Here is a 27,606-nt window from a genome sequence, read left to right on the forward strand (position 1 = left end):
AGAAAATTCTTTAGACAACAATACAATGACAATGCACTATCACAGTCATGCGTGATCTTCCCTAATCCTTAAAAGAACCTCATGACATCTAGTTGTCCATGCACCTGGTCCTCTGCCTAAGACAAGAAGATGCCTCCAGAGACCTTTTGTCATTTTATTCCAAAGTTTAAAGCAACACTGGACTTAATAAGAATACATCTATGCACTAATAAGTTTAGTAACAGATTGCTTGAATTAATATGACATTGATTTTGACTCTTGCTTCTTTTCAATGTACTTACAAATGTATCTACAGATGTGTTCTGGCTTTGGGGTTAATCATAAATAAAGCTATAAGACACTGCTTTGAACACTACATAACATGCCTTAGAAGCTTAGAACTAAAGGAAACTTGAGTCATAATTAAGTCTGAAACGACCACATATAACCACTGAGTAAGGTAGAGTTCATGTCCTTTTGTTCTAACATTTAACTTTCTCTTTCTCAAAGTAAGAATGTTTAATAATAGGAATTCTTGAATTCCCATTTTATAAATGATCACAGTAGGGCTGAAAGAGGTTAAGTAATTACCCCAGGCCATGTACCTACTGAGCACTAGAGCGGAAACTTGGACCAACATGACTATGAAATCCAAGGCACAGCCTTCCTCCACTTTCTGAAAGTAGACATGGCAGAAAGAATGAGAATGAAGACCAACTGGCCCAGCATAAGAAAGGCCAACCCGCCCTAGCTGGCATAGCTCAGTGGATTGAACACGGGCTGCAAACCAAAGTTTCGCAGGTTCAATTCCCAGTCAGGGTACATGTCTGGGTTGCAGGCCACGGCCCCCAGCAACCGCACATTGATGTTTCTCTCTCTCTCTCTTTATCCCTCCTTTCCCTCTCTAAAAATAAATAAATAAAATCTAAAACAAAAAAAGAGACCAACCTAACCTTAGGTTTTCTAAAAGACAAAAATATGTTAGTCCTGTGTACTGTCACTAAAGAAAATATTAATATAGAAGTTTGCTCATTAGAAAGCTTTAATATAGAACCACTTATAAAAACTTTGGAAGAAGAGGGTCACCTATCAGCTAGAAAGTAGGGTTGTATGACCTGTAAAAATTTTTCAGCTTAGAGATACAGGACACCCTTCAGGCCCACCTTTTCTCAAAAGAGCTGAGCAGCTGAGACCCAGCTTCCCAACAGAAGTCTCCTGGAGTCCTGCGTTTTCTTGAAACAAGAGTAAATGAGGCTGTTTCAACTGCCCCAGGGGAAAAGGACCCAAACCATTTATCTGGATTGTGAAGTAGCCTTTCAAGATTGCCCCAGGTCTTTCCCAAATCTCTTGGAGGGATGAGGGCTGCTGAGAACTGAGAAGGCACTGCTGATTAGGTTTGTGTGGCTCTCGAGGGATGGGCTACAGTGGGCAACTCCAACTTGATCCAGGACACTTCATTACTCAGCACCAAAGCAGCACTAATTTCAAGGCCAGTGTCTCAAGGTCTGCCCAGGATTTACCTGTTATCTGGGCCCAAGGTTTGATTACATTGTCATGGTCAGCCTGATTCCCACTAAGAATCGTTAGCAGAGAGATGCCCATTACCCACAGAAAGGCAGGCTTTCTCTGAGCTCTTGTCTTCAATGTGGCTGCACTATTAAAAGTTTTCCAACACCTCACCTCCAACCCCCCAGCCCAAACATTCCTATTCACCCAAATAAACTTTATTATAAAGTAAAGAAACAAAAACAAAACACCCACAAATTAAAACAACAACAACAACAACAACACTACCACAAACAACAAAAGGCATGTTCTCTGAACACACACATGACCAAGATGTTATGGCCTACTTTCACAGCTCTTTTAACACACCTGCCTGGTAAGCAGTTAGAGATGATGTCTGATCCCCTAGTGGTTCTTGATGTAAAAGTGAAGCATAGGCAAGAAAAGCATAGGCAAGTCACTTTACAGTTCACAGAATACATTATCATGTTAGGTTCTGACAATGACCTCAGTGGACATAATTACTCCTGACAGCTGAGAGCACTGAAGTTCAGCGAGGTTCAATGATTGTGCCAAGGTGACCTTATTGCCTAGTGGCCATAACAGGGCTCTTACCCCAGTGAGTTAGCATGTCCAAAACAAATCCACCTGCATAGCCTTCACAGCACCAGCAGTACAACACAGCATAATAAAAGCTTATCAATATGTCTATTTCATTTATTTAGAGTTTTCATATTTTTATTTAGGTAAAATTCACATAACATAAAACAAACCATTTCAAAGGGAAAAAATAACTCAGTGGCATATAGTACATTCACCACTGTTATGCAACCACCTCTTCTATCTAAGACACGTCTGTCACCGCCCCCCCAAAAAACCCCATACCCATGAAGCAGTTGCTCCCTATTCCCCCTCACCTCAGCCCTTGGCAACCAACAATCTGCTTTCTGTTTCTATGTATTTAACTATTCTGGATATTTTTAACATGAATGGGACATGGAACATTTTGTATCTAGATTCCTTCACATAGCATGATGTTTTCGACATTAATCCATGTGATAACATGTATCAAGACTCAATTTTTCATGGATGAATAATATTCCATTATATATCTATACACAATTGGCCTATTTATTCAGCCATTAATGGACATTTGAGATGTTTCACCCCTGGCTACTGTGAATAGTACTACTATAAGCATGCATGCACATACATTTGTTTAAGTACCTATTCTCAATTCTTTGAGGGTATACATGAGTTTTCTCATTTTCTTATGTATTTTATCTGACTATAAGCGTATAGGATATTTCTTGAAGAAAATGTGGAAATTAGAGGAAAAAACACAAATTTTAAAAAGCTGCCTAAGAGTAATTAAGAATATCTATCTTCCAGAGAGGATTAGCTAAAAAGCTTACAACCCCATTTCTTCTTTTTTCCCTATAAACATGGATCACTATTTTAGAAGTGTAGTTATTTTTCAATATATTTTATTGATTATGCTATTACAGTTGTCCTGATTTTTCCCCCTTTGCCTCCCTCCACCTAACACCCACCACTACCTCAGGCAATCACCACTGTTCATGTCCATGGGTCACGCAAATATGTTCTTTGGTTATTCCATTTCCTGTACTGTACTTTACATCCCCATGGCTATTCTGTAAATTCCTACTTGGACTTCTTAATCCCCCTCATCTCTTCACTCATTCCCCCAGACCCCCATCCTATCTGGCAACCATCAAAATACTGTCCCTATCCATGATTCTGTCTCTGTTCTTCTTGTTTGCTTAGTCTGTTTTAGGTTCAATTGTTGATAAATACGTATTTTTTCATTTTATTGTTCATAGTTTTAATCTTCTTTTTCTTAAATAAGTTCCTTTAAAATTTCATATAATAGTTTGGTGATATTAACTTATTTCGTTTTTCCTTGTCTTGGAAACTCTTTATCTGCCCTTTGATTCTAAATGATATCTTTGCTAGGTAGAGCAGTCTTGGCTATAGGTCCCTGATTTTCACGGCTTTGAATAATTCTTGCCAATCCCTTCTACCCTGAATAGTTTCTTTTGAGAAGTCAGCTAACAGTCTTATGGGAACTCTCCTTTACGTAACTAACTTCTTTTCTCTTACTGCTTTTAAGATTCTCTCTTTAGTTTTAACCTTTGACATTTTCATTATGATGTGTCTTGGAGTGGGCCTCTTTGCATCCATCTTGTTAGGGACTCTCTGTGCTTCCTGCACTTGCATGTCTATTTCCTTCACCAAATTAGGGACGTTTTCTTCCATTATTTTTTCCAATAGATTTCCAATTTCTTGCTCCTCCTCTTCTCCTTCTGGCACCCTCGTGAAGCGAATGTTGGAACACTTGAAGTTGTCCCACAGGCTGCTTACACTATCCTCATTTTTTTTATTCCTTTTTCTTGTTCTGATTGCTTTTGTTTGTTTGTTTGTTTGTTTGTTTGCTTCCTTATGTTCCAAATCATTTATTTGATTCTCGGCTTCATCCACTCTACTGTTGTTTCCTTGTTAATTGTTCTTTTTTTTTTTTAAGAGAGGGAAGGGAGGGAGGAAGAGAGAGAGAGAGAAACATCAATGTGCGATTGCTGGAGGCCATGGCCTGCAATCCAGGCATGTGCCCTGACTGGGAATCAAACCTGCGATGCTTTGGTTCGCAGCCTGTGCTCAATCCACTGAGCTATGCCAGCCAGGGCAATTGTTCTTTATTGAAATCAGTGTGTCCTTCATTTTAGACTGGATCTTTTTTTATGCTGCTGAGGTCCTCACTAAGTTCCTTGAGCATCCTTATATCCAGTGTTTTAAACTCTGCATCTGATAGATTGCTTATTTCCATTTCGTTTAGCTCTTTTTCTGGAGTTTTGATCTGTTCTTTGATTTGGGCCATGTTCCTTTATCTCCTCATTTTGGCAGTCTCCCCGTGTTTGTTTTTATGTATTAGGTAGAATTGATTTGACTCCATGTCTTGGTAGCGTGGCCTAATGTAGTAGGTGTCCTATAAGGTCCAGTGGCACAGCCTCCCCTTTCACCCAAGCAGGGTACTCAAGGTATGCCCTTGGTGTGGGCTGAGTACACCCTCCTTTTTCAGTTGAGCCTTGGTTGCTGTCGGCAAATCAATGGGAGGGATTTGCCCAGGCCAGTCAGCTGCAAGAGTTGGCTGTGACCACTTAGCACCAACCTTTGCCCTCTGTGGAGGATGAACTGTGCAAGGACAGGATGGTGGTGCTCCAACGTGGTCTGTAGCTGTCCACTGAGTGCACTGCCCCTGAGGTTTCTTTGGTGATGCAGGCCAAGGTCAGCCCCCACCTGTGTTTTGGTCACGGCCACCCTGCCTGAGGTATAAAACAATCTGAGATGGCCGCTACTTGTGCTGGGCTTGGAGATCCCCAGGCAAAGCCAAGCTGTGAATCTAGGCTGGCTGCTGCTACTGCTGGGCCTGGGGCTCACTGAGGCTGGCTGTTGCCTGTTTGAGAGGATTTAGGAAGTTGTGAAGCATGGGCCAAGACCAGCCATTCACATGGAAAAGCATCTTGGGTAGGTGTGCAAGCTGGATGGGGTGGAGTCTCTGGGGATTTCCAAGGTGAATCAAACAGTTTAGCCAGGTTGATGGAAACTCAGATATGGCACCAGCTTGCCTGATCTGTGGGTCTGTGGGGGGAGGGTTTAGAAAAGGAACAATGGCCTCTGCTCACCTTAATGCCAGACACTTCAGTTTCTCCCAGTATGCCACTGGTGCCTTTCAATCTGCCACCCTGGTGCTGGAGCTCAGAGGGAGTGAATCTGAGTAGGTGAGTCTGTGTGTGGGTTCTTTAAGAGGAACTGCTTGGGGCTCCAGAAGTTTCTTCTACTCATTTAACCCCTGATGATTTTTGCAGCCAGAAATTGTGGGGACTTATCTTCGTGGCACTGGAACCCTGGGCTGGGCAACCTGGTGCAGGGCTGGGACTCCTTGTTCCCAAGATATTCCTCCTGCATTTTTATCTACCACACATGGATGTGGGACCAGCCCATTCCAGGTCTGTGCCCCTCCTACCAGTCTGGATGGATGTGGTTTCTTTAACTCAATAGTTGTCAGGCTTCCATTCAACTTGATTTCTCACAGTTTTGAGTGATGGTTTTTCTATATTTTAGTTGTAATTTTTATGTAGTTCTGCACAGAGGCGAGCCATGGCTGCCTATGCTGCCATCTTGACCAGAAGTCAGAAGTGTAGTTATTGAGAATATGGACTGTGTAATGAGGAAAATCCATATTTGAATCCTGGCTCTGCCATTTAGTAATTGAGTCACTTTACTTCTATAAGCTTGTTTTCTTGGCTCTAAAATGGGCATACAGCATTTTATGGCACATTGAATATGATGGTATTATAAGCAAAGTGTCTAATACAGCTCCTGGGACAGAACAAACATTCAGGAAATATTCTATAACAGTACTTCCTACACAGGGACTTGTGAACCCACCAAAAAGTGAGGTTCATGAGAGTAGAATCTTGTGTTTTTATCTCTGTATCTTTAGTATAATGTCTGGCACACAGTCACTCAGTAAATACCTGTTGAATAAATGAGTGAATGTAAGTATTGGAAAAAGAACTGAAATTAAAGACCTGGGAAGGTTCTCCAGGAAAAATATGGGTTTCTGAGTTCAAAAGACCAATAAAGGCCATGGATAGGAAATTCTTGTAAGTCAATGTGAATTCTGCACAACCATATGCCAATGGCTGGAGTTGGTCAGGTATGATTAAGGCCCACCAAACAAAATGATTTGCAGAAAATGAATTAGTGTTAGTTGTAGCAATTGGGGACAGAGCTAGGAGCCTTGTGAAGCGTGTGGGGAATTGAACTTCCTAAGTGGCTGGACCAGCTAAAGCTTGGAGCATTTTTTAAAGCAAATGAAGCATTTGATGGAATCAACCCAGGCAAAGAGACATTTAAGCACGGGGCCTTGACAGGATCTGCCCTGAAGTAGTATCACTTGGAACTAAAGAGATGATTAGTGAGTTTCTCATGGCCCTAGAGGAAATCTTGCCTGGCACAGGAATGCAAGAATTTCCAACCTTGTCTAAGAGCAGTTTCCCCACACTCTGCTGCCTTATAATGATGTCAGTAATGGGTTGCAGAGCTCACTGCCTGCTGAAGGCCTTATGCCTTCTCCTGTTGTGGGTCCTTATCCCAAATAAGAGACTTGTCTCCCCCGCCAGCTCAGGAGGGCTAACATGGAGTCGTAGGCATGGAAGCTCCCAGGAAACAGGCCAGGGAATATGAAGGACTGACCACTACCTCAGACGGCTGTTAGCTGGGCCTAGCCAGGGAAGACGGGACACTCCTTTGTTCCAGGGTAATGGTCTGTTTTCAAACATACTTCTTTAGAGCACCCATCACTGCTGCAATTAAATGACTTTTAGTATATGTGTATATGTGTAATTAATTATTAAAGTCTCTCTCTTCCACTAAATGGTAGCGTACCTGATGGCAGGGCTGTTTCTGTCTTGTTCGTTATTGCATCTTCAGACCCCAAGATAGGCCCTGTCTGTGGTAGACACTCAACAAACACTTGTTGAGTAAATGAATGTAAGGCATTTTATTATAAATTTTAATTCTGTTAGGAGGCAATATAATATATTAACCAAGGACATGGGTTTGTATTCTGGCTTCACTGCTTTGTGACTGGGAAAATTGCTGAAATTGCTTTTATCATTTTCCTAATGTTGCTGTAACACATGACTACAAACTTGGTGGCTTAAAGAACAGAAATTTATACTCTCACAACTCTGGAGCTGGGAAGTCCAAAATCAGGCAGGACTGTGCTGTCTCTGGGGACCCTAGGGGAGAGTCCATTCCTTGTCTCTTCCAGTTTCTGGGGGCTTGTGGCTGTACCACTCCACTCCCTGCCTTCATCTCCACATCACCCTCTACGCTGTGTGTCTGTAGGATATCTCCCTTTGCCACTGTCCTACAAGGACACCTGCAGGCATTTAGGGCTCACCTGGATAAGCAGGACATTTTATCTCATGAGCCCTAACTTAACTACACCTGAAAACACTCTTCCCAAATAAGGTAAAGTTCATAGGTTCTGGGGATTAGGATATGGACATACCTCTTTGGAGGCCACTATCAGCTCATTACATTTCTCTAAGTCTCCTTTTTTATCATCTGTAAAATGGACATACTATCTCTTATAATTACTGTGAGGATGAAGTGTTACAATACATGCAAATCACTTAACATGGTTCATGCGCATTAAAATTTTCAATATATGGTAGTTATTAATAGCTGGTATTATTTCACAAGGCACAGAAGGCTTATTCTAGATGGCCATGTAGAAAAGGTGATGGAGTTAAGCCAACTCATTCAGGCAATTTAAAAAGTCAATATCAATTCCAATCTAATCTATGCCTCTATTCATTTAATCGGGGTGGAGATTTGAGCTCAGGCCTGTTACCTATGTTATTACGTTCAGTACTCAGAATAACCCTGGAAGGCTAGTATTCTCCCCCATTTTACAGGTGGAAAGCACAAACCAAAAAACAAAACAAAGGAAAATAACCCAACTAAAACTCAATTTTCAAATAGCCTGTTAGTCACAGAGTTTAAATATAAACCAAAAACTTCTCACTGCAACCCCAGTTTTTTTTTCTCTATTACTTCAGAAAATTAAGGACAGAAATGGAGAAAGTTCCGAGCATCTGTACCTGGTACATCACTTATTAAAATCTGAGAGGAAGAGTTGACTGCATGGCAGATATGGCTAGAAGAAGACTAAAAAGTGGTTCTCCAGCTTTGCTGCACTTTAGGATCTCCCGAAAAGCTTCTAAACCCCTCAAATCACAAACTATACAGAAGACTAATGGAATCAAAATGGGTGTGGAGAAGAGATTCGGGCATTAATAATTGTCAAAACTCCCCAGGTGATTCCAATCATAGCTGAGGTTAAAAACTACTGTCAGAATCACCAGGGAAGTTGGTAAAATTACAGAGGCTTAGGGTCCATTCTGCCTCAATGAGCATGGGTCTCTCCAGATGATTCCAATACCCACCAAAGGTTAAGGACAACTACTCTAAAGTACCTTTCAATCTGATATTCTGATTTTCACCATTCACTCATTTAGTTATTTATTCAAATACTGGTCCTAGAGTTGGAATTATGGGGAAGCATATAAATAAAACATAATTCCTGATTTCAAGAAGTTCACAGCCTGGCAAGCTGTTCTTGCGGCTCTCAAAGAAATTTCCACACTGCCCTTCCTGGCTGATGCTCTCGCTAGAATGGGAACTCCATGAGGGTTATGCTTGAAACGAAGAATATACTTAATGAATAGTTTATATGTGAGGGACAAGGAAGGGGAGGGAGAGGAAGAACACACATGAAGATAAGCCTCACCCAGCAGTGTGGTGAGGCACAAGGACTTCTTTACTTCCCCACCAAGTTAAGATGTGATTACCTATGGGGAGAGGAGGGGTCAGAAAAGGTTCCTTTGCAGTAGTGAGGTTTGAAATGGGTCTTTAAGGGTGACAAAAGATTGGGGGGGTATTCTTATTATAACAAATAGCGAAGTTTGCACAGAGGCTGAAACTATAAGCAGCTTGGTTCTAGTGCACAGCAAACAGGAGTGAAGAGGGGGAGCAGTGGAGGGTGAGGCAGGGGCCAGCTGGCACAGCACTGTGTCCGATCTCTTCTCTGTCCCTTTGACAAGAGGTCTCTAAGTCCAAAAGTCTCTGACAGTCTTTGTGTAAGAGTTGACTAAAGCCACAGGCCCAGGACTACAGAGACCTATGATCCCTGTGAGTTGGACCTCAGACCCCAAGCTTCTAGAAGCACATTGAGGTTAACTCCAAAGCCATCTCTGAAATGGATGCACAAGTGGGTTCCCTTAGCAGGCAGGCTTAAATCCAAACCAAAAGGCATGCAAGGCAAGGAAAAAGATGGATTGGGAAAACCAAGAAACTTTTTCTCTGTAGCTTCCTGATTATTTATAAATCTATTTATTATTTATAAATCTTGTGTTTACCAGGAATTACCAAAAATGGTACCAAGGGTGTAAGGAATCTGAAACCCATGATAGGAGGTAAATAAATCTCTATTCCAACTCTACATGATAAAAACAAAAGCATAAGCATTTCCAAGCTTGTTCGATTGCTCCTCTGTCCCAACCAGGTGTTGGTTGCTGGGAAGAGGGAGCTCTGTGCTCCTCACACAGCCAAGTTAGCAATTTGCAGAATACCCCAGGGCTTCGTGCCTCTAAGCTGATTGGTCCACATACAGAGGCACATAGGAGAGGGGATAGGAGGGCTGGTGTGGGAAACTGAGGCCAAGAGCTGGAGCTGCAGCAGAAATGATGGCTGACTCTCTCTGCCTCTTTGTGGTGCCCCATGGCAAATTCCTCCCCTTTGAGCAGGCTTTGAAGAATCAAGAAGAACTATAAAGGATCACTTTCCTTCTCTTTTTGACAGAATCCCATAGCCCTCATATTGCAAGTTTCTCTCCCTAAAGTGAATAGACTGGTCAAATAAAGAGGATTAACAAGAATCTTGAGAGAGCAGCTTGGCTGAAGGGGAACTGATTTCCATGTCATGTTCTTCTATGCTGCTTTCTGGGCAAAGGGACTAAAAACTTGCTAGTTATCGAGAGAAAGCAAACATAAGCAGAACCGGCCAGAACCTCCTCTGCTTTCCGATCAAGAAGGTGTTCTCACTACTTCCAAGCCTAGACCAAATTTTTATTTTTAGTTGCTGTAAAAGAAAAAGAAACTAACTTTGGATGATTGGAAAAGCTTCTCTGAGAAGAGTGACAATTGTGCCCAGACCTGAAGAAGGAGAAAAGCAAGAGAAGAGGATTCTGGGTAGAAAGAACAGCATGTTGAAATGCCCTTGGTCAGGAAAGAGCCTGGGTTGCTAGGGCAGCCTAATGGAAGGTGTTGCAGCTGGTGCATAGCCTGCCGGGGGGAACAGTGCAAGGGGAAGTGTGAGAGATGTAGACAATGTTGGACCATCAGGGCCTGGGACCTCCTGACTTGTCCTTGGTTCCATTGCTGTCCTGTGTAACCATTATCCAAGAATGATTCCTTTGTGCTTTGGACTTGTAACCTACAAAGTTTTTCTCCACAGAAGGGAGATTACTTGAAATATTGACTTTCTCTGAGAATTATCAGATTATAATCAGTAATGATAATCCATTGCACTTAAAGTACTTCAAATATTTTTAAGTGTTAGACACACACAAAAAAAGTTCAGAAAAATTTCTTTTCATAAAACATAGTTCCTAAAATTTTAAGGTCAGGATAGATATGAGAACTTTTCCTTATGCTACAAGGAGGAAACACAGGTTAAGAGATTAATTTTAATAATATATGATTAATTTTAACAATATGTTAACTTAATTTTAATATTATATTTCACATAATTCAATATGTGAAGAATGATCATTTCAACATGGAATCAGTAAAAAATTATGTTATTTTAAGTCATTTTTTCCACATTATGCCTTTGAAATCCAATTTCTGCTGTACACTTACACTGATCTCATTCTGGGCTGACCACACGTCAAGGGTTCAACAGCCTCGGGAGGCTAGTGGCTACTGTACTGGACCATGAAGCCCTGGAGCTTCATAATGGTCACGGACTTGAGGTGGAGCTAGAATATAAGCTGCTTCTTAAGTGCTCTTTCCCCAGGTCACACTACCATCCCCCAGGAATAAGAAGGGGCTGGGGCAAGAGAAGTAACTGCAGTGAGCACTTATCTGTGCTAGACACTGTGATGGTAGTTCCCATTTTATTCACTGCTTATGACAACCCTTAAGAGTCAATATCCCCTCCCCATTTCCCATATGAGGTTACAGGGGTTCCAAGTGCTTTTGCTGTTGATAGTGGCAGGACAATGTCAGTCCTTTAATGAAAAGGATGCTGTCGATATTAGAAAGATATGATTAATGCCAAAACCCGCTGAAACTGGGTGGTATTAAACACTACGTGGCTACTCGAGTGATTTCACCAGAAATTCCTGCAATCGGCTGCCAGTTTTGAAAATCAAACAAAAGATGGATGATGCACTGTCAGAGACTCCAGTCCCTGGAGGATTATTCTTCAGCTTGCTGAGTACCAAGGCTCCAGTCCACTCCTATGTTGCCTCTTCATCCACTACCAGTGCTTCAAATACACATGATTAGTTGCATGAGGAAAGCATTTAGCTATCCCATTCAGATTAGCTGTGAGCCAAGCTGCAAACCATAAGCTAGTCAATACCATTTAAACAGACTCTTTACATGCCATGGACAAATCAAGTTAACAGAGAGGGGGGACAAGAGGAAGCAACCACTCCTGAACTAGAAAACCTGGTCACAGCCCCTTGGCAGTGAAGTTCTCAGGGATGAGGTGGGCTCCAGGGCTGAGGCCAGCATATATCTGTCAGTTGTGACCTTGCAAGCAGCTATCCTATGGCATGACACAAGTGTGACCCATAGATGTGTTTCTTGGCCAGGAAAACAATCTCAGGTGATAGCTACCAATTCCTTCACTCCACAGGTGAGCAAAAGGAAGCCGAGTCGTAGTAACTCTAGAGCTCATGCTCACGAGGGCCATGCTGTACACTTTCCTGCCATGTGTCAAACTCTAAGGTCATGGAGAAAGTCAGCTCGCCTTTTAAAAAAGCAAGCCAAGACAAAAATATGCCCAAATCTAGTCTGTCCACACAGAGAACGCTTTGCATTTGGAAGCAGGCCTCAGTATTTTTTTTAAAAAGTATTAGACTCCCTCCCTTTCTGCTACCTAGGGGTACAATTTCCAGCCCTTTCTCCAAAAGAAATATTTGGCTTTCTATAGAGAACCTCTGAGACTTTGTGCAACTGAAAATGGAAGAAGGGGAAAGAGGCCCTTATCACACCCCACCCCAAAATGCCCCTGGGGGAGCTGAGGTTGGGCCCCTATAGATTCATTTACTTTGGGAAACACTTGGTTCCGAAGCATTTGTTTCAGAAATTAGCCCTGTGCCCCATCAATAGTAGCTTTCAACGCCTCTTCCCTGGTGGTCTTGTCTCTTTTAAATTTCATTTCCTGTTGGACAGGTAACTGTTCAGTGCCACTGACTGGACTGGGTTAAGAGAACACTGGGACCTGAATGAGGCTGGGGAGCCAGGGTAGGACTGACGGGTGGAACAGAGTAGCCAAGTGGAGAGAAAGGTATTAAAGAATGTCACATGATGGATTTTATTTCAACTGCTTCTCCATGAGAGAGAAATTGCCCCACGGGAGGAGGGAATAAAAATCCCAGGGAGTCAGTATAATCAGCTGCTATGCTGGAGGTGGACTGAGGCCTTGGTGGGAATCTTGGCACTGCCATTCACCAGCTGTGCCCCACAGCCTTGTCCTTGTAGGAGCCTCAGTTGCCTATCTATTCTACTGCCCAGTGTGGTATGGACTCACATGATACGTGCAACATGCTTAGCAAGTCCATTACACCTGGTAGGTATTCACATGCAGTAGCAATGAACTGGCACAGATGGTATTTGAACCCATGAATTTAACGTGATGTTTTCTATTACATGCAATACATTGAGCAAGAAGAGCATGCCCATAGACAGGGGAGCCCGAATTCAAAGAAGCATGTACAAAAGAGATCATTTCAATACAGAGTGGCAAAGATTCTAATCAAGACAGATATAAAGTGAAAAAACCAGATATAAAGTGATATGGTGTCCCACATATAAAATATTGTGGGGCTTTATTGACAGCATGGTCATGAGGTTGATGAGAGAATTCATTAACTGTCTGTCTCTACCCTAGAATGTAAGGTCCAACAAAGCAGCAATACTGCCTATTTTATTCAGCACTGTGGGGAAAAGGAGATAGGTAAATATTTAAGGTGATGCTTAAGTAAAGAAAGAGTTAGCCAAGTGTAGAACAGGGCTAAAGCTATCCAGTCAGAAGAACCTGCATGAACAAAGGCATATCCCTAAGGGTATATTTAGGAAATTAAGAAGCAGGTTGTTGAAACAAATAGAGTATAAAGTATGGGGTGTAGGGGTGAGCTGAGAGGAGTCGACGGGTATAAGACCATGGGAAATCTTGTTCAGCACACTAAAAAGTATGGCACTTGTGTGGGTGAACACTCATGTATGTAAGGCCAGAGTGGGCAGCTGCTGACATGGGCGGATTTAACAGGACCTGAAATTCCTACTCCAAGTCTATAATATGCTTTCCTTACAAGCCTGCCAAAGTACCTATGATTTTTTACTATTAAACCCAAGTAATAACCATATTAAGCAAAACAGCTGTTACTTCTTATTCTCTAATTAGTTTATCAGATTTGCCAGCCAGATCAATTTTCACAACAACTCTATGAGAAGTAACCCTAATAGTTACTACTATTATCTTGTCTTACATGTGAGAAGACCAAGGCACAGATAGGCTGAGTGGCTTACCCAAAGTCACACAGTATGCAGGCAGTAAAGGCAGGATGCAGACTTAGCCACCTTGGCCCCAGAGTCTATTCTCCTAACCACCACATTATTTCAAATCTATCTTCCAGTTAGCCATTTCTCTCTTCAGTTCAATGCATCTGCTGTTCAACACATTTGATGAATTTTTAATTCCTATAATTCTTTTTAATTCTAGAATTTCTATTTAGTTCTTTTAAAATGTCCACCTTTTTTCATATTATCCTGTATTCGCCCTGTGGTTTCTATATCATTTTTCACTATGAAACATTTTCTAGCATACCCACTCTCCCAAATTTGTCTATTGTCTTCAGTTTCCAAGATAGGAACTTCTCCATGTGTTTTCTCTATGGACTCTCACTAATGGTAGCATTTTTCTTCTATTACATGTACTATAATATTTCAAAGTAAACTTAACATCAGCAGGAGTTTGCTGTTGTTGCTTTCTGGCTTTGATTTTTTAAATTTTGTTTTTGGTGGGAGACCCACACCCACTGGGATGTTGAGACATTTTTATGTCCTGCTTTTAGGTTGTCCGCTGTAGTATCTCATAGTTTAATTAATTACAGACCAAGTTTTTACATTACCTTCTTGGTTTGTGGCTTGTGCACTACACAAGGAGAACCCCAACCCGATACACATAGTTAGTGTAGGTTTGGTTTGGATTTCTCATGAGTGATCCCAGTGACTCAGGGTGGTTGATAGACTTCCACACCAGGACCTCAGCAGAATCTTCCTATCTCATGCTCAGGCTAGTCATTCCTCATTGTCAGTTAGCTATGCAGGGAGTTTGTTTGCTATGGCCTCAGCTCTCATCGCCATGGGGTACTGACACTCCAGACCCTAGGAACCATACATACTTCCCATATTTTCATAGGACCTTTTGTTTAATTCCTTCTCACTGATCACTGCTCCATTATTGAGCTGGCTCTTTGTTTCTGGCACCTTGGGAGTTCTTCTTTTTGCATACCAGCCTGGCAATGGATTTTTTCCCTATTTTATTTTTGCACCAGCATCTCTCTGTGATTGGATGGAATGTCCCCTGACAATCTAGTCTATCAAATTGACCAGAAGGTTATGATTAAACATTTAGATATCAGTCTTTCCCTCACAGAGGACAGAGACACTTTATCTGATTCATCTTTCGATACTAATTCTTCAGACAGTGCCCTGACCAGAATAGAAAACAATAAAGATTGGATCAATAAATGAATAAATTAATCAGCTTTCTCTTTTATTCTAAGTGGTGATTAAATACCATACACTAATTATCTTCTAGAAAAAGAAGACACCAAGAATCCCTGGAAAGCCACCTATGCTCTTTAGAAGGCCACGCTAACCAAAGAAAAATGCCTGCCTTAGTTCGGCTCTTTGTCCGGTAGATTCATTACTACTGACACTACTTCTTTCTTGAAGGGCAACCACTGCTAATTACAGTGCTGGTCTAATAGAAATATGAAGTCTGGCAGGCAAGGTTCTTCACTGGTGGCTCTGCTGCTTTCAGCACATACGGATGTCCTTTTATAGCCATAACTAGAACCTGATCAATAACACATAGCATGCAATAATGTCGTAAGGAGCTGGCCAATTAAATTAAGTTCACATTCTTGAGAGCACCTGGCATAGTGCATGGTGTACTCAGAGTAGGCACTGAGTTACTGTGTAGTGTGTTTCATTTCATCTTTTCCATTAAAAACAGTATATAAATATTTATTGAAAATCTACTGCCTCCTAGGTATGGTACATGGTGCTGGAGATGGAAAAGAAAAGCATAAAGTCCCTTTTTAAGTCCTTAACTAGAAAAAAAAAGTCTAGATCAAATTTAGAAATAACTTATCCTAAATCTCCCTTGATTTAAGGTGAAAAGACATCGCACCTCATCTCACCTTCCTAAAATATCTAAAAAGTATACCAGCAAAACAACTTTGTCCACTTACTGGTTTGTGAAGTGCTCTCACCTCGGAGAGGAAACACAACTCCGAGTGAATATATGAATGGATATAAAAGAGCTGATCCTAAAAGGAAATTTTTGACAATGCCTTTGAGCTCCTTTTACCATTACAATTCCAGAACCTAGAGGCATGCCTGAACTAAAGTAGAAACTCAGTAAGTCTGTTGAATGTATTCGCACACACATATGGGATGCGGCCCATCCATCCCTGTGTCCCTAGATGTGGTGTGACTCATCATTCCACACATATTTATTGAGGACTTCCTATGAACAGCAGTCTGTACGAGATTTTGTGATGGAGAAAACAGATGAAAAAAAGAACGAGACAGATACCTTACCTACAAGAAATTTCCAGGTTTAAGGGCAAGATATCCCAGGTGTGTAGATCACCATGAGGTAGCATGGAAAATGCAAAGAGAACAACAGAGAAAAGGGCTGTGGGAGTCCCACAGGACAGGCCACTTCCTGTTCAGGGATTGGGTACGACGGCGGCTAATACAGACTTTATGCTCAAACTTGAAGGAGAAGTAATTTGCCTGCCACAATGCAAAAGGGAGAGAATGGGTATTGGCAAGGAAGAAAGGGCAGTAAGGGTGGAAAGAATGGCTTAGAGAAAAGCAGAGGGGCATAAAAAGTACAGGATATAAAGAAAGAAATACAAATTTGGCTGGAAATGCATAAAGGGGCATAAAGGGAACTAAAGAGAAATCAAGCTGGAAAGGTAGTATGAGCCAATTGCAGGGGCTTTAAATGTGTCCAGATTTATCAACCCAGGACATCGGGTCTCTATAGAGTAGTCAGTGCTTAGCATATGGCGAGGCTTAATTAATACTACAACAATCTCATGGTAGGAACCTGCTTTCCACGTGCAGGGAGGAAGCTGCCATCTGTATGCACAGGCAATTACAAACATTCCAAATGCTCTGCCCTGAACCCTGCAAGTATATCAAATACTCACCATAAAAGGTCACCAGGCAAACAGCTCTGATCAGTCTGGGCGCAGGCAGAATCAAATCCCCTAAATAAGATCCACTAGATGCAGTGTCAGGAAGGTCAGAAACAACTTCATTTCACATCTTGAAGCATTTTCACCATGTGGAACATTTTAGAGGAAGAAGGGAAAGGAAAGAGAGAGAGAGAGAGAAGAAAGGAAAAAAACCTCTCCAGAAATAAGGGAATTCCAAGTCATTAAATGTTAAATGGTCACAAAGTAAGCAGGGAATTTATTTTGGCCGGTGCCTCCTTCTAGTGATCTAAAAAGCAGTTGATTTCAAAGCAGGCTATGCCAGGGTTCAAAATGGAGTTTCACGCCTCTGCCCCCCCTCTGCCGCCCCCGTGTGTCCCCACTGTATACCTTTGTCGAGCTCACTTGAAATGTTCCATGATGAGGTAGGCACTAACTCAGCAGTGACTGACAGCTCTGTTTCTGAAAAGAAAAAGAAGGGAGGGGAGAAAGACAAGGGCAATATTAACCACCGTAACTTACGGGCTGTTAGAAGCATTACAGGAGATTTCCAAAGGCCCTGCCTTCTGAGAGAGACCACTGCCGTTCCACAGCTTATTAAACGGGAGCGGTCGCTCTCCTTGCCAGGCAGAGGTGCCTGCATTACAGAGGCCAGCCAAACGAACAATCTACGGGCCAGAGCCGAAGATTTTTTTCTATGAAACACAGGCTTGAAAAGAAAAACACAAACATTTCATTAACGAAAAATCAAACCTGCAGAAATGATTAACCATTATCAAACCGAAACTCTTCCATTTCTTGTCAGAAGACCAATCTTAGAGAAATATATTCCATAGTCTCCCCATGAAAAATAAGTAAAAACAATGTTTCTTTTATTGCTGATTTCATTGGTGTTTATGAATCAATAGCATTTGCATCCATAGAGAAGCCCACTTCTCTATATTGAAACTTTTAGTCAAGACAAATGAAAGCTAAGTATTTGAATATGGAGAATTATCTGTGGTTCACTGAACTTAAAAGATAATTTTCAAAACCACCATAAATTAAAGCCAACATGCAAATCAACAATCTGAAGGGTATAATATACTACTAAGATTTTAAAACTCTCACTAATATACTGTAATAATACAAATGATAATTTGATTGTTTTTGAAAATTTAAGCCATGACACCATTGTACTAGCACATTTTCATAGGATTGAACTGATCTCCCATTAGGTGATGTCTACTCTCTCACACACACACACACACACACACACACACACACACACACACACACTATTTTTACAAAACTGCAGGGCTGTGCAGGACCTCAGAGAGCTCAGGGCCTGGGTCACTCGATGCATGGACCCATGCTGCAAGTGCGCCTTCCTTCAATCTGGTGCAGATATCATCCATCAATTATGGCCCTTTGTGTCTAGTAAACCCTGGATCTGCATTAGAGCCGGTTCAACACAGTACTCTAGGCCGCCACTAAAAATGGATCTAAGTTGGAACGCAAGGTGAACTTCAGCAAGTGGAAGAATTAGGATTCTAATCCAGGTATGTCTGACTGCCACCCACACAACTCCCAGCAGCCCATGCTGCCTAGTACTCAAGCCTGGGAAAGCTGAGTTGTTTCACCTTACCTCTCTCTCACGCCACCTTTTCACCTAGATAAGCACACTTTCCACATTTCCTTATTTACTGATGGAGACTGTCTAACACCTGGTCATGGAAGCCACACGCCACGGTCAGTGAGCTTTGCCAAGGACAGGATGTTTACCCACGGAGACCTTGCAGAGGCTTACTTGTAGTTTGCCTACTGGGTCTTCGATCAACTGCCACTCACGGCTGAGACAAAAGGGTTATTTGGCTTGTACATACTTCCTTGGCTTGCCTCTTTCCCTGTCTAGGTGGGAAAGAAAGCAAGTGGGAAAGAAAGGAGACAAACCACACATACCCACTCCCTCTCAAATGGCTCCAGTCGCCTCCTACATCCTGGACCAAAAAAAAAAAAAGCATAGATTCTTTCAAGGAAACTTGAAATCAAACGGGCAGTATGACAGGGATCCTAAGCACGTAAAATTCCAAACTATGGAGCCAGAAAGAAAAATTTACCCAGTAAGAAAAATATTCAGTGCAAAACTACAGTAGAGGGCAGCGCTTCTGTCGTCCACCACTTGTCCTAGCATGACTATCTTATGCAGGTGACTTCACCAGGAAGAGCTAATTGTCTACATTTCAGGAAGTATGACCCTACCACAGCTCCCCTCTGACCCCCAGCCTGCTACCACCCACTTCGACTTCTCAAATAATAGCTTCCTATATGCAGTGGCATGGGCTGTGGTGGTTCGCCTTAGAACAGGTTCATCAAGCACTCTGACACCCAGACATCAGGAGGCCCCGGGAAAAGGGCCCCGGCTGCCCTGGTGGCACTGCGGAAGCCAGGGGCAGGGGAGTGGTGGGGGGGGGCGGATTAAGGTAGATCTTGACAACATTTACATTCAATATTTTCATAGCTTCATCTTGCTGCTGCTCATGGTTAAATTGCCAGCAACATAGGTTTCATTTTACAGTACTGATTTCATTGAAAGTTAGTTGTGTGTCACTTGGTTTTTCTAACCTGAGTTTGAATTGCTGATTGAACGTAATTTAGGGCTGATGACAAATGAACAGAGTCCTGGCACTGCCAACAGTGAAACTGTCCCCAGGTGTGCCTGGACAATAATCACCACTCGAGCTCTTGGGTTATAGCAAAGATAATTTCAATTCACAAGCTCATTAAGGGACTGTGATGACTCTAAGGAATTTCACTCTCAGCCTCAGATCCATTCCTTTCAATAATCACATGTTCAGCTTCTCAAATAAAATGACAATAAAGACAGATCAAAGATTTTAAGATATGAATAATCTCTCTCTGAAAAATATTATCTTGATGCCACATGTTTTAAAAGGCTGATTATTTTATGTGAGAAGTTTAGTATTAGTAATGTTTACTAAGCTTCCCAGAACCCCCAGAGGAAGGCTGAACTTAGTAAGAAAAATGGAGCACATCTCAGCCTGACCTCCATCAATTCCAGGGCCAGCAGCAGCATGAGGGAGAGACATGACCACCAGTCTGGATGCTATAGGATTTCCATTTGTGGACTCAGCTCCTCTTCTACTCTCCTCACCATGGAAAAATATGAGATACTGAATACCAGACTAGCAGCATTCTTTGTGCAAAATTATTGTGGTAACAGCCAATTATTATATGTTCAATGAGGGCACAGTATAATATTTACTGGAAACAGGCACCTAAATTAAAATACTAATTTCTGCCATTTACTAATTCTGTGATCATGAGGAAGTTACTTTCTCTAAGATGAAAACAAGAAAGCCATCTCACAGGACTGAATTAGGTAGGCTTTAAGGCTCAGGGGTGTCCAACCTGTGAGGGGCCACATGCAGCCCAGGATGGCTGTGAAGGCGGCTCAACCCAAAATCGTAAATTTACTTAGAACATTTTGAGATTTTGTGTGTGTGTGATTACATGTCACAATATATTTAATGTATGGCCCAAGACAACTCTTCTTCCTCTGGTGTGGTGCACAGACACCAAAAGGCTGGACACCCCCGAAGGCAGTAGGATTAAATTAGACGAGTGCCCAGCAGAGCATGGATACAATAAGGCCTTTCGTGCCTTCCCCTCTGTCTAGCACAGTGGACGGCAGACGGCAGCCACCCTCCACGTGGATGTACTCCCGTTCGCGGCTCCATCTTCGTCTGGGTTTGACACAACGCACAGGCCATGCTTTTAGAAAGATTCTATTTCACATGCCTGACTAATCCGAGCCAATCTTTTCATTTTGTGAGGTTTTCCTGAGCTGGTCACCAGTTCTCTAAGAACATAAGTGTTTTGTGTGGTTTGATCCAATTTAGGCAAATTGAGCATGTTTTAGAAAACTCCAGCTCTTATCTTTCCTGACCTGTGTGGGAGGGCAACCCATTCTTCTCCCGATTTGATCAATAGGAGCTATTATCTTTGCAGTTTCACCGATGATTGACTTTTTGGCACTGATTCTGCAAACCATAAGGTTTTGGTATTTAAGCCTGAACAGTGGGAGTGTTATTTGGAGGGAAGGAAGAAAAAAAAAAGAGCCCTGAATCCTCCTCATTGATAAAAGCCTGTGCTTTCCAAAAGGATTACTGGTTCATCTCAGTGGTTGGCAGGTAGGGACCCAATGTTCAAAGGATGCAGAAGCTCTTCCAAAAGGAACCCAGCCATGCCACATCCCGCAGCCTGACCCAGTGATATGTGAATTTACACAGGTACAAACCAGCACTCTCCCAGGATGAGTGTCCAACCCAGTGGTCACAAATAAAGAGGGGACAAGTGGCTACCCCAGTGCCTTTCTTGTAAATGTGGCAAAGCCATTACTTTGTTGAAGAAAAACATTTCAAATATATCACAATTTGTGGCATTGTTCATCTTTTTATGTAGAACAAACTGGAAAAAAATGTTGTCCAGGTCTTCTCAATATCCAAGAGGCTCTGTTTGTGCTCAGAGATCTTCTCAACAATTCTCTAAGGTAGGTCCATTCTCATCTTCATTTCTTCATTGCAGAACCTGAGGCACAGACATACTTAGCCACTTGCCTTCTTAGCTTGTTGGGATGGGGAAGGGGACTGTGACCAAACCCAGGCAGTCTGAGGGCAGAGCCGGAGTGTCTCAAACTGCCAAAATGGGGGTGGCCGAGGAAGCTGAAAGGTGTGCTCTCTTGCTCTCCGACTTCAGGCCCCCTCAACCCCAGAGGACACCTGTGAACTCTGAGCTCTGCTGACACAGCTGGAGAACCAGAACCAGAGACCTCACTCCTGCCCCATCAGTGCTTTGTTTCCTAATCCTAAAGCCAAAAAGGATTGTGCGTAACCCAAACAGAGGAAAGGAAATACTTCCTGATCACACTTAAACACCCCTTTTCCCTTTTGGAAATACTCTTTCTTTCTTTAAATTTGCTAATTTAATATTTCAGATTACATGCAGTTCTTGTATTTAAAGGAATTATGCTACGTAAAGCACCACAATGACACCCATTTTTATAGTCAATACAAATAGTCTTGAAAACTAGCTAAACAATGATCACACCTTGGGGTTTCTTCCACACAGCTCTAGGGATCACCCCAACCAGACTAAGGACTCTCCAGCTACTGAATAAACTATCACAAGAGAAAAACATAATCATAGCTGGGCTTGGAAGAAAGGGACATCCTGGGGGGTTGGGGGTGTAACAGCAAGTGGGAACTGATACAGAGGGTACCTCTGGGCTGCAGGCTGTGGTCTCAGTGCTCATGTGAGAATCAAAGATGTGGCCGGAGGAGATCTGGATTCTTGCCTGAAGCCTTCACTAGAGCCTGGGAGAGTCCCCCTGTCTGTGGGAAGGGGCTGAAAACACATCCCCCAATGGCCCAGACAAGCTGCTAGAAGCCTTGTAGCCCATCCAGAACTTGGGTAGGGTAGGGAGAAACATCCACACAAGAAATCAAAATGGTGTGTAAAGACCAGAGAGATCCAAGGTACCCTTCCCCCACTTTCTCTCCACGGTTACCACTTACATAATCACAGCACAATATAAACACCAGGAATCAACATTGTTATCATGTGTGTCAAGTCCTGTGTCATTTCATCACATGGTGTAGATGTGAGGAAACCGCCACTGTAATTGAGATAAAGAACTGTGTCATCACCAAAGATTTCTCTCATGCTACTTTCTAATAGTCATGCCCATCTCCTCCTCCCAGCCACACATAACCCCTGGCAACCACCAGTCTCTTCTCCATCTCTATAACTTTGTTGTTTCAAGAATGTTATGTAAACAAACTCATATGATGCCCTTCATATCCACCCAACTTATGGTGTCTATCGATAGTTCTTTGTATGGCTGAGTAGTATTCCATAGCACTGAGGGACCATACTTCGCTTAACCATTCACTTCACCATTTAGTTGTTTCCATTTTCTGTCTATTAAGAGTAAAAATGTCATGAATGTGCTCGCAGCCTTTGTGCTAAATTCTAAATTCTTCCTCCTAAAAAGGAAGTCAAACCTAGGGGTTGTATGCAAGAAGCAATGATAAGCAAATAAATTGGAAAATACATTGAAAAATGTTAAATAAGCCTTGACTTTAAACTATATATGTGATAAGAGGTACAACAGAGGCAAAGAGGGTTGTAAGGCAGCACTGAGAAATGGTACACCCTGGGGATATACACTGGGGAGGGGAGCCCCAAGGATCAGGGTGAGGGAAAGAAGGTTCCAGTCTGAGAAGAGGCCTGTGCATTGGAAATACCATGGCAGAGCAGGGGTTGTGCAAACAGCCCCATAACGGCCATGTTCAGTTACACAGTAGCCACTTTTCTCAACAATTAAATAAACAGTAACTTTAAAAAATATGTTTATTGATTTGAGAGAGAGGGATGGAGGGAGGGAAGAAGAAGGAGGGAGAGAGAAAGATTGATGTGAGAGAGAAACATTGATTGATTGCCTCTCATAAGTACCATGACTGGGGATTGAACTTAGGTATGTGCCCTGAATGCCAATCAAACTCCCAACCTTTTGGTGTATGGGATGATAATCCAGCCAACGGAGCCACACTGGCCAGGGCAACAAACAATAATCTTAAAATTACAGAGGCTTCTTGTGTGTGTGTGTGTGTGTGTGTGTGTGTGTGTGTGTGTGTGTGTGTTTATGTTTCTTAAAGACAAAAAAGAAATATCCCCAATATTAACAGGAAGATGATCTTCTTAGGCCCAGTGCAAAGTCCTAACAGAAATTTCAAAATGGCTCGAAGCTGGACATTCCCGGAGGAGAAGTTCCAATGAACTGACCCAAAGTTGGCACTCCCACATTCACGGGTGGTGCCCCTCAGCGGAGGCTGAGTGCCACACAAGAGTTGGTTTGTTTCTGGCTTCAGAACAAGCTGGCAAAGACAGAGGAAAGAAACAACGGAAGCATGCTGAAAAATGCATAGCTCAGGAACTGGTCTTATCTCCTACGGAGGCTTCATTTCCTTTCCTTTCAGGTGTTGCAGACACCTTAGATTTCCAATGACATCAACAAACTTCACTCTTTTCTTCTGGTTTCCACTCGGTTGCTCTTCCTTATATGCTTTTCTCCTCAAAAGTGCTTCTGGCAATTTTTCCTTTTTATTCATCCTGCTGTGTCATCTGTCTTTGTCTTCTGGGGTGTGCCATTTAATTTTCCCCTTTGTATGGTCCACGCACACTTTCATTTCATAGTCTATAATCCAAACGTAGTCAAAGTCCATTACTCTCTAATTGTCTCTGGCCAATTCAAAGTCACCTGTCACTCAAAAGAAACAAGAGACCCAAGAAAGATGCTTCCCTAGCTGCAATTCCACGACAGCCTGGGAGTTGACTCTTGCAAAACAAACGAAGTCTTGGTTAAGTTCTGGACACAATGGGAATGAAGTTGTGCTGGGTGTTTCCTAAAGCAATGGTGAACTGACATGGAGCTTTGGAAAATGAGATAGCCTGAGAGGATTTCCTTTAAAACTCCTTACTTTCAACTGAAGTTTAATGTGATTATGTTCATTGCTTCGTCCATCCATCCAACCATGTAGCCATTCATTCATTCAACAAATATTTATTGAGCACCTACTGTCTTATAAACTGGCTAAGTGCTAGCTAGGTGCTGGGATGGAATGGTGAACAAAATCAAGACTCTATGGAGCTCACTGCGTGGTAGGAACACAGAGAAATAAATAAAGAATTAAAATACAGCATGATAAATGCTACATGCTGGGTAGAGGTGGGGGTGCAGTATAAGAGACTTAGCAGTCTGGGAGGTTCCTGACCTGACCAAAGACTTTGGTGATGAAACTTCTGTGGTTTCTGGAGGGCCAGGCATTTAGATGGATACATGGAGCGTGAATAATTTAATTTCCTTATTTGAATAAAACAGGATTTTTTTCCTGAAAAAAGTGCATGAAAAGCTGAGGACCATGCACTGGGTATGTCTTCACCTGTCATACTCACATGGCTGCCTTGCCTGCAGAATTTAGCTACTAACCAGGGCCTGGTCTGGAAACAGGGAATGCCTCTCCCAGGCTTAGTGATTAGGCTCTAGCCCTATAAACCTCTGGAATCAATTCTTCAGCTGGGACTGGGTCTTTTGTGCCTTTATCTCCTTAGCAACGTAAATACCTGCTAGGACTGGAGGGTTAGTTTAACCTAAGAGGGTCTAAATTTTCAGCTCCTTTTACCTTTCTAATTTACACTTGGCTCCAGACTGTCTGTTCCACATGGTACTATGCACAGGTTGAATGCCTTCTGCCCCGGCCAGATCAGGGAGGAAATAAAATACATAAAACAAAATATTTGGTGCACAGATTTCACCTTTTTGAAATAGCATAATACTGACACCAATAAAGTCTTTCTTGTGTTTGAACCTCAAACAGAATACTTCCGTTTCAAACTATGTTGAAACCACAACAAAACAATGTGCAATTCAACAGGAAAATAAAATAAATCTGTTAACTCAGAAATATTCAATCTGTTATTGGAAAGAAAAAAAACTCAAATTATTCTCATTTCCTATCTTACAATGTGCACTTAATTCTATGGTCCACGTGTCCTTGAGCCCTCAGTGAGTGTTCTTCATTGTGATTAGATAGTAAACTTCCTATAAGGACAAGGATCATGTTTCATACTTCCTTTGTGTCCTTACCTGGTTTACACGATTGTGGAGCAGGCTAGAGGGGAGGTAGCACAGCAGAGAGATAAAAGGCGTTGTGTTGACTTTTGAGTCAGTCAGTCATGTTCAAATCCCTGCTCTGTCACATACTAGCTTAGGACTTTAGGCAAATTATTTCACACGTTGAAACCTCAGTTCCTCACTCATAAACTAGGTATAATAGTAATGCACTTGCAGGGCTGTGATGAGGATTAACTAGGAAAATGTTTGGAGATTAGTTCAGCACCCAGTTACTGGTAAAATTCACCAAAGTAGTACCTATCACTATCTGATAAAGGTTTTTTTTAACTTACCATAGATATAGCTTGAAGGCTATTCAATGCCCTTGGCTGGGGAGCACATTAGACAAATACAGATTTTAGGACCCCATCCTAAAACTATTAAATCTCTCTTGGCAAGCCTTACGTAAGCAGCCTAGTACTGTTCCTCCACACATCACCAGTTTAGAGAAACTCAAATAATGATATGTGAAAGGGGGTGTGGGGAGAGAGAGAGAGAGGGAGGGAAGGAAGGAAGGAAGGAAGGAAGGAAGGAAGGAAGGAAGGAAGGAAGGAAAGAAAAAAGAAAGAAAGAAAGAAAGAAAGAAAGAAAGAAAGAAAGAAAGAAAGAAAGAAAGAAAGAAAGAAAGAAAGAAAGAAAGAAAGAAAGAAAGAAAGAAAGAAAGAAAGAAAGAAAGAAAGAAAGAAAGAAAGACAGGCAAAAGTGGTTTAAATGAACTAAGAAGTTTAATGCCGCATAAGGATCTAGGGGAAAGGGAGTAGGCAGACTAAATCTCTTGTTTTTGTCATGAAAGTCCAAAGTGGTGGGCAACCTCCATATTGAGACATCCCAGTATATAGTAACAAGAAACAAAATTGGTACGTCTTGAATGGCTTTCAAAACCAAGTATTTATGTTTAGCTTAAAAGTTCTCTTAATGGGCTTACCAACGATATAGCCAATTAGACTTTGAGGAGGAAAATCAGTGTCCTGTGAAGAGCAGGGCAGCACTGCCTCAACCCAGATGTCTGTACAGAGGGTCTCTCAATGGCTAGGAATTTTAAGTCTATGGAGCTCTCCAGTGAACGGCAAACTGGGCACACTCTAAAAATGTACTGTCCTCCAGCTCCAGACGTAGACAGGGAGAAAAACAAGACCCTTTTCAGCTTTGATCCTCAGCCATTTATAACATTTACAAAGAGAAGTCCCCTTTGGATGAAGTTGAAAAAACTATTAAGATACCTTACAATAATACAAGTACCTTGTATTTAGGTAGCACTTTTCCTTTCAAGAAAGTCTGTACACAGAACAGATATCAGCTCATGACTCCACATGTGAAGGATCGAGGCCCGAGATAATGACGCCCTGGTTGGAGTTGAATGAACCCAGACTCGTTCGGATAATTGCCTAAGGTCCCCTGGCATGTCATCAGCTGCCAGGAGAATGTAACCACGATTTCCCTGACCTAAACCTAGTTCCACGCAGGCCCTCTGTTTCACTGCTGGTGACGCCTCTTTCCCAATTTTAAGTTTATTGCTGTTTTTTTGTTTGTTTTCTGATTACCCTCTAGCATGCTGTTAATTCAATCATTTCAAAATTCCAAAGAATCAGGAGTAAAATTTAAAAAAGAAAACTATTTTCAGAAAGAAAAATCTATTGAAAGTATAATTTGTACCTTCTGGCCGTCCCTGGAAACCAAGCATTTAAGTTAATGGGATTGAGAGACTCCTGGATCAATGGAAATTATTTTAACCAGAGAGGTAAATTGTGGAGGATTACTATTATCCTGCAAGATAGTGGGATGGTTTTGCTCTAGCCATATGAGCCTGGGTGTGCAGGATCTAGATGGGCTGGCAATTTTCAAATACTTAATTTGCCTCAAATTGCTCCAGTTTAAAATGCTTTGCCCATCTGGAGTGTGTTTCCAGGACTGTGTCATTATTGATAGCTTGGGGAGATCAATGATTAGAATTAAATAGAGGGAAACATTGAGCAGAATTTAAGTTGGGACCAGAATCACTTCCCGGGGCCTCTTAGTTTAATCTCTCCCTCTTTTGAGATTC

General features: G+C 42.0%; 1 protein-coding gene across 3 annotated transcripts in view; it reads right to left on the minus strand.

Moving 5' to 3' along the window:
* ROR1 (receptor tyrosine kinase like orphan receptor 1) overlaps positions 1–27,606 on the minus strand; it is a 377,323-nt gene that overhangs the window by 149,018 nt on the left and 200,699 nt on the right. For 2 of the 3 annotated variants that reach the window (XM_045835556.1, XM_045835557.1), the window contains exon 2: positions 17,222–17,293. In XM_045835556.1, the coding sequence (XP_045691512.1) occupies positions 17,222–17,293 (72 nt within the window). Of the gene's footprint in view, positions 1–16,825; positions 16,944–17,221; positions 17,294–27,606 lie in introns of those variants that run through there. The other variant, XM_045835558.1, reaches the window with a different exon arrangement.

The sequence above is a fragment of the Phyllostomus hastatus genome, unplaced genomic scaffold (assembly GCF_019186645.2).
Source record: "Phyllostomus hastatus isolate PE091 unplaced genomic scaffold, TTU_PhHast_1.1 phas_contig_209, whole genome shotgun sequence".
Taxonomy (NCBI): domain Eukaryota; kingdom Metazoa; phylum Chordata; class Mammalia; order Chiroptera; family Phyllostomidae; genus Phyllostomus; species Phyllostomus hastatus.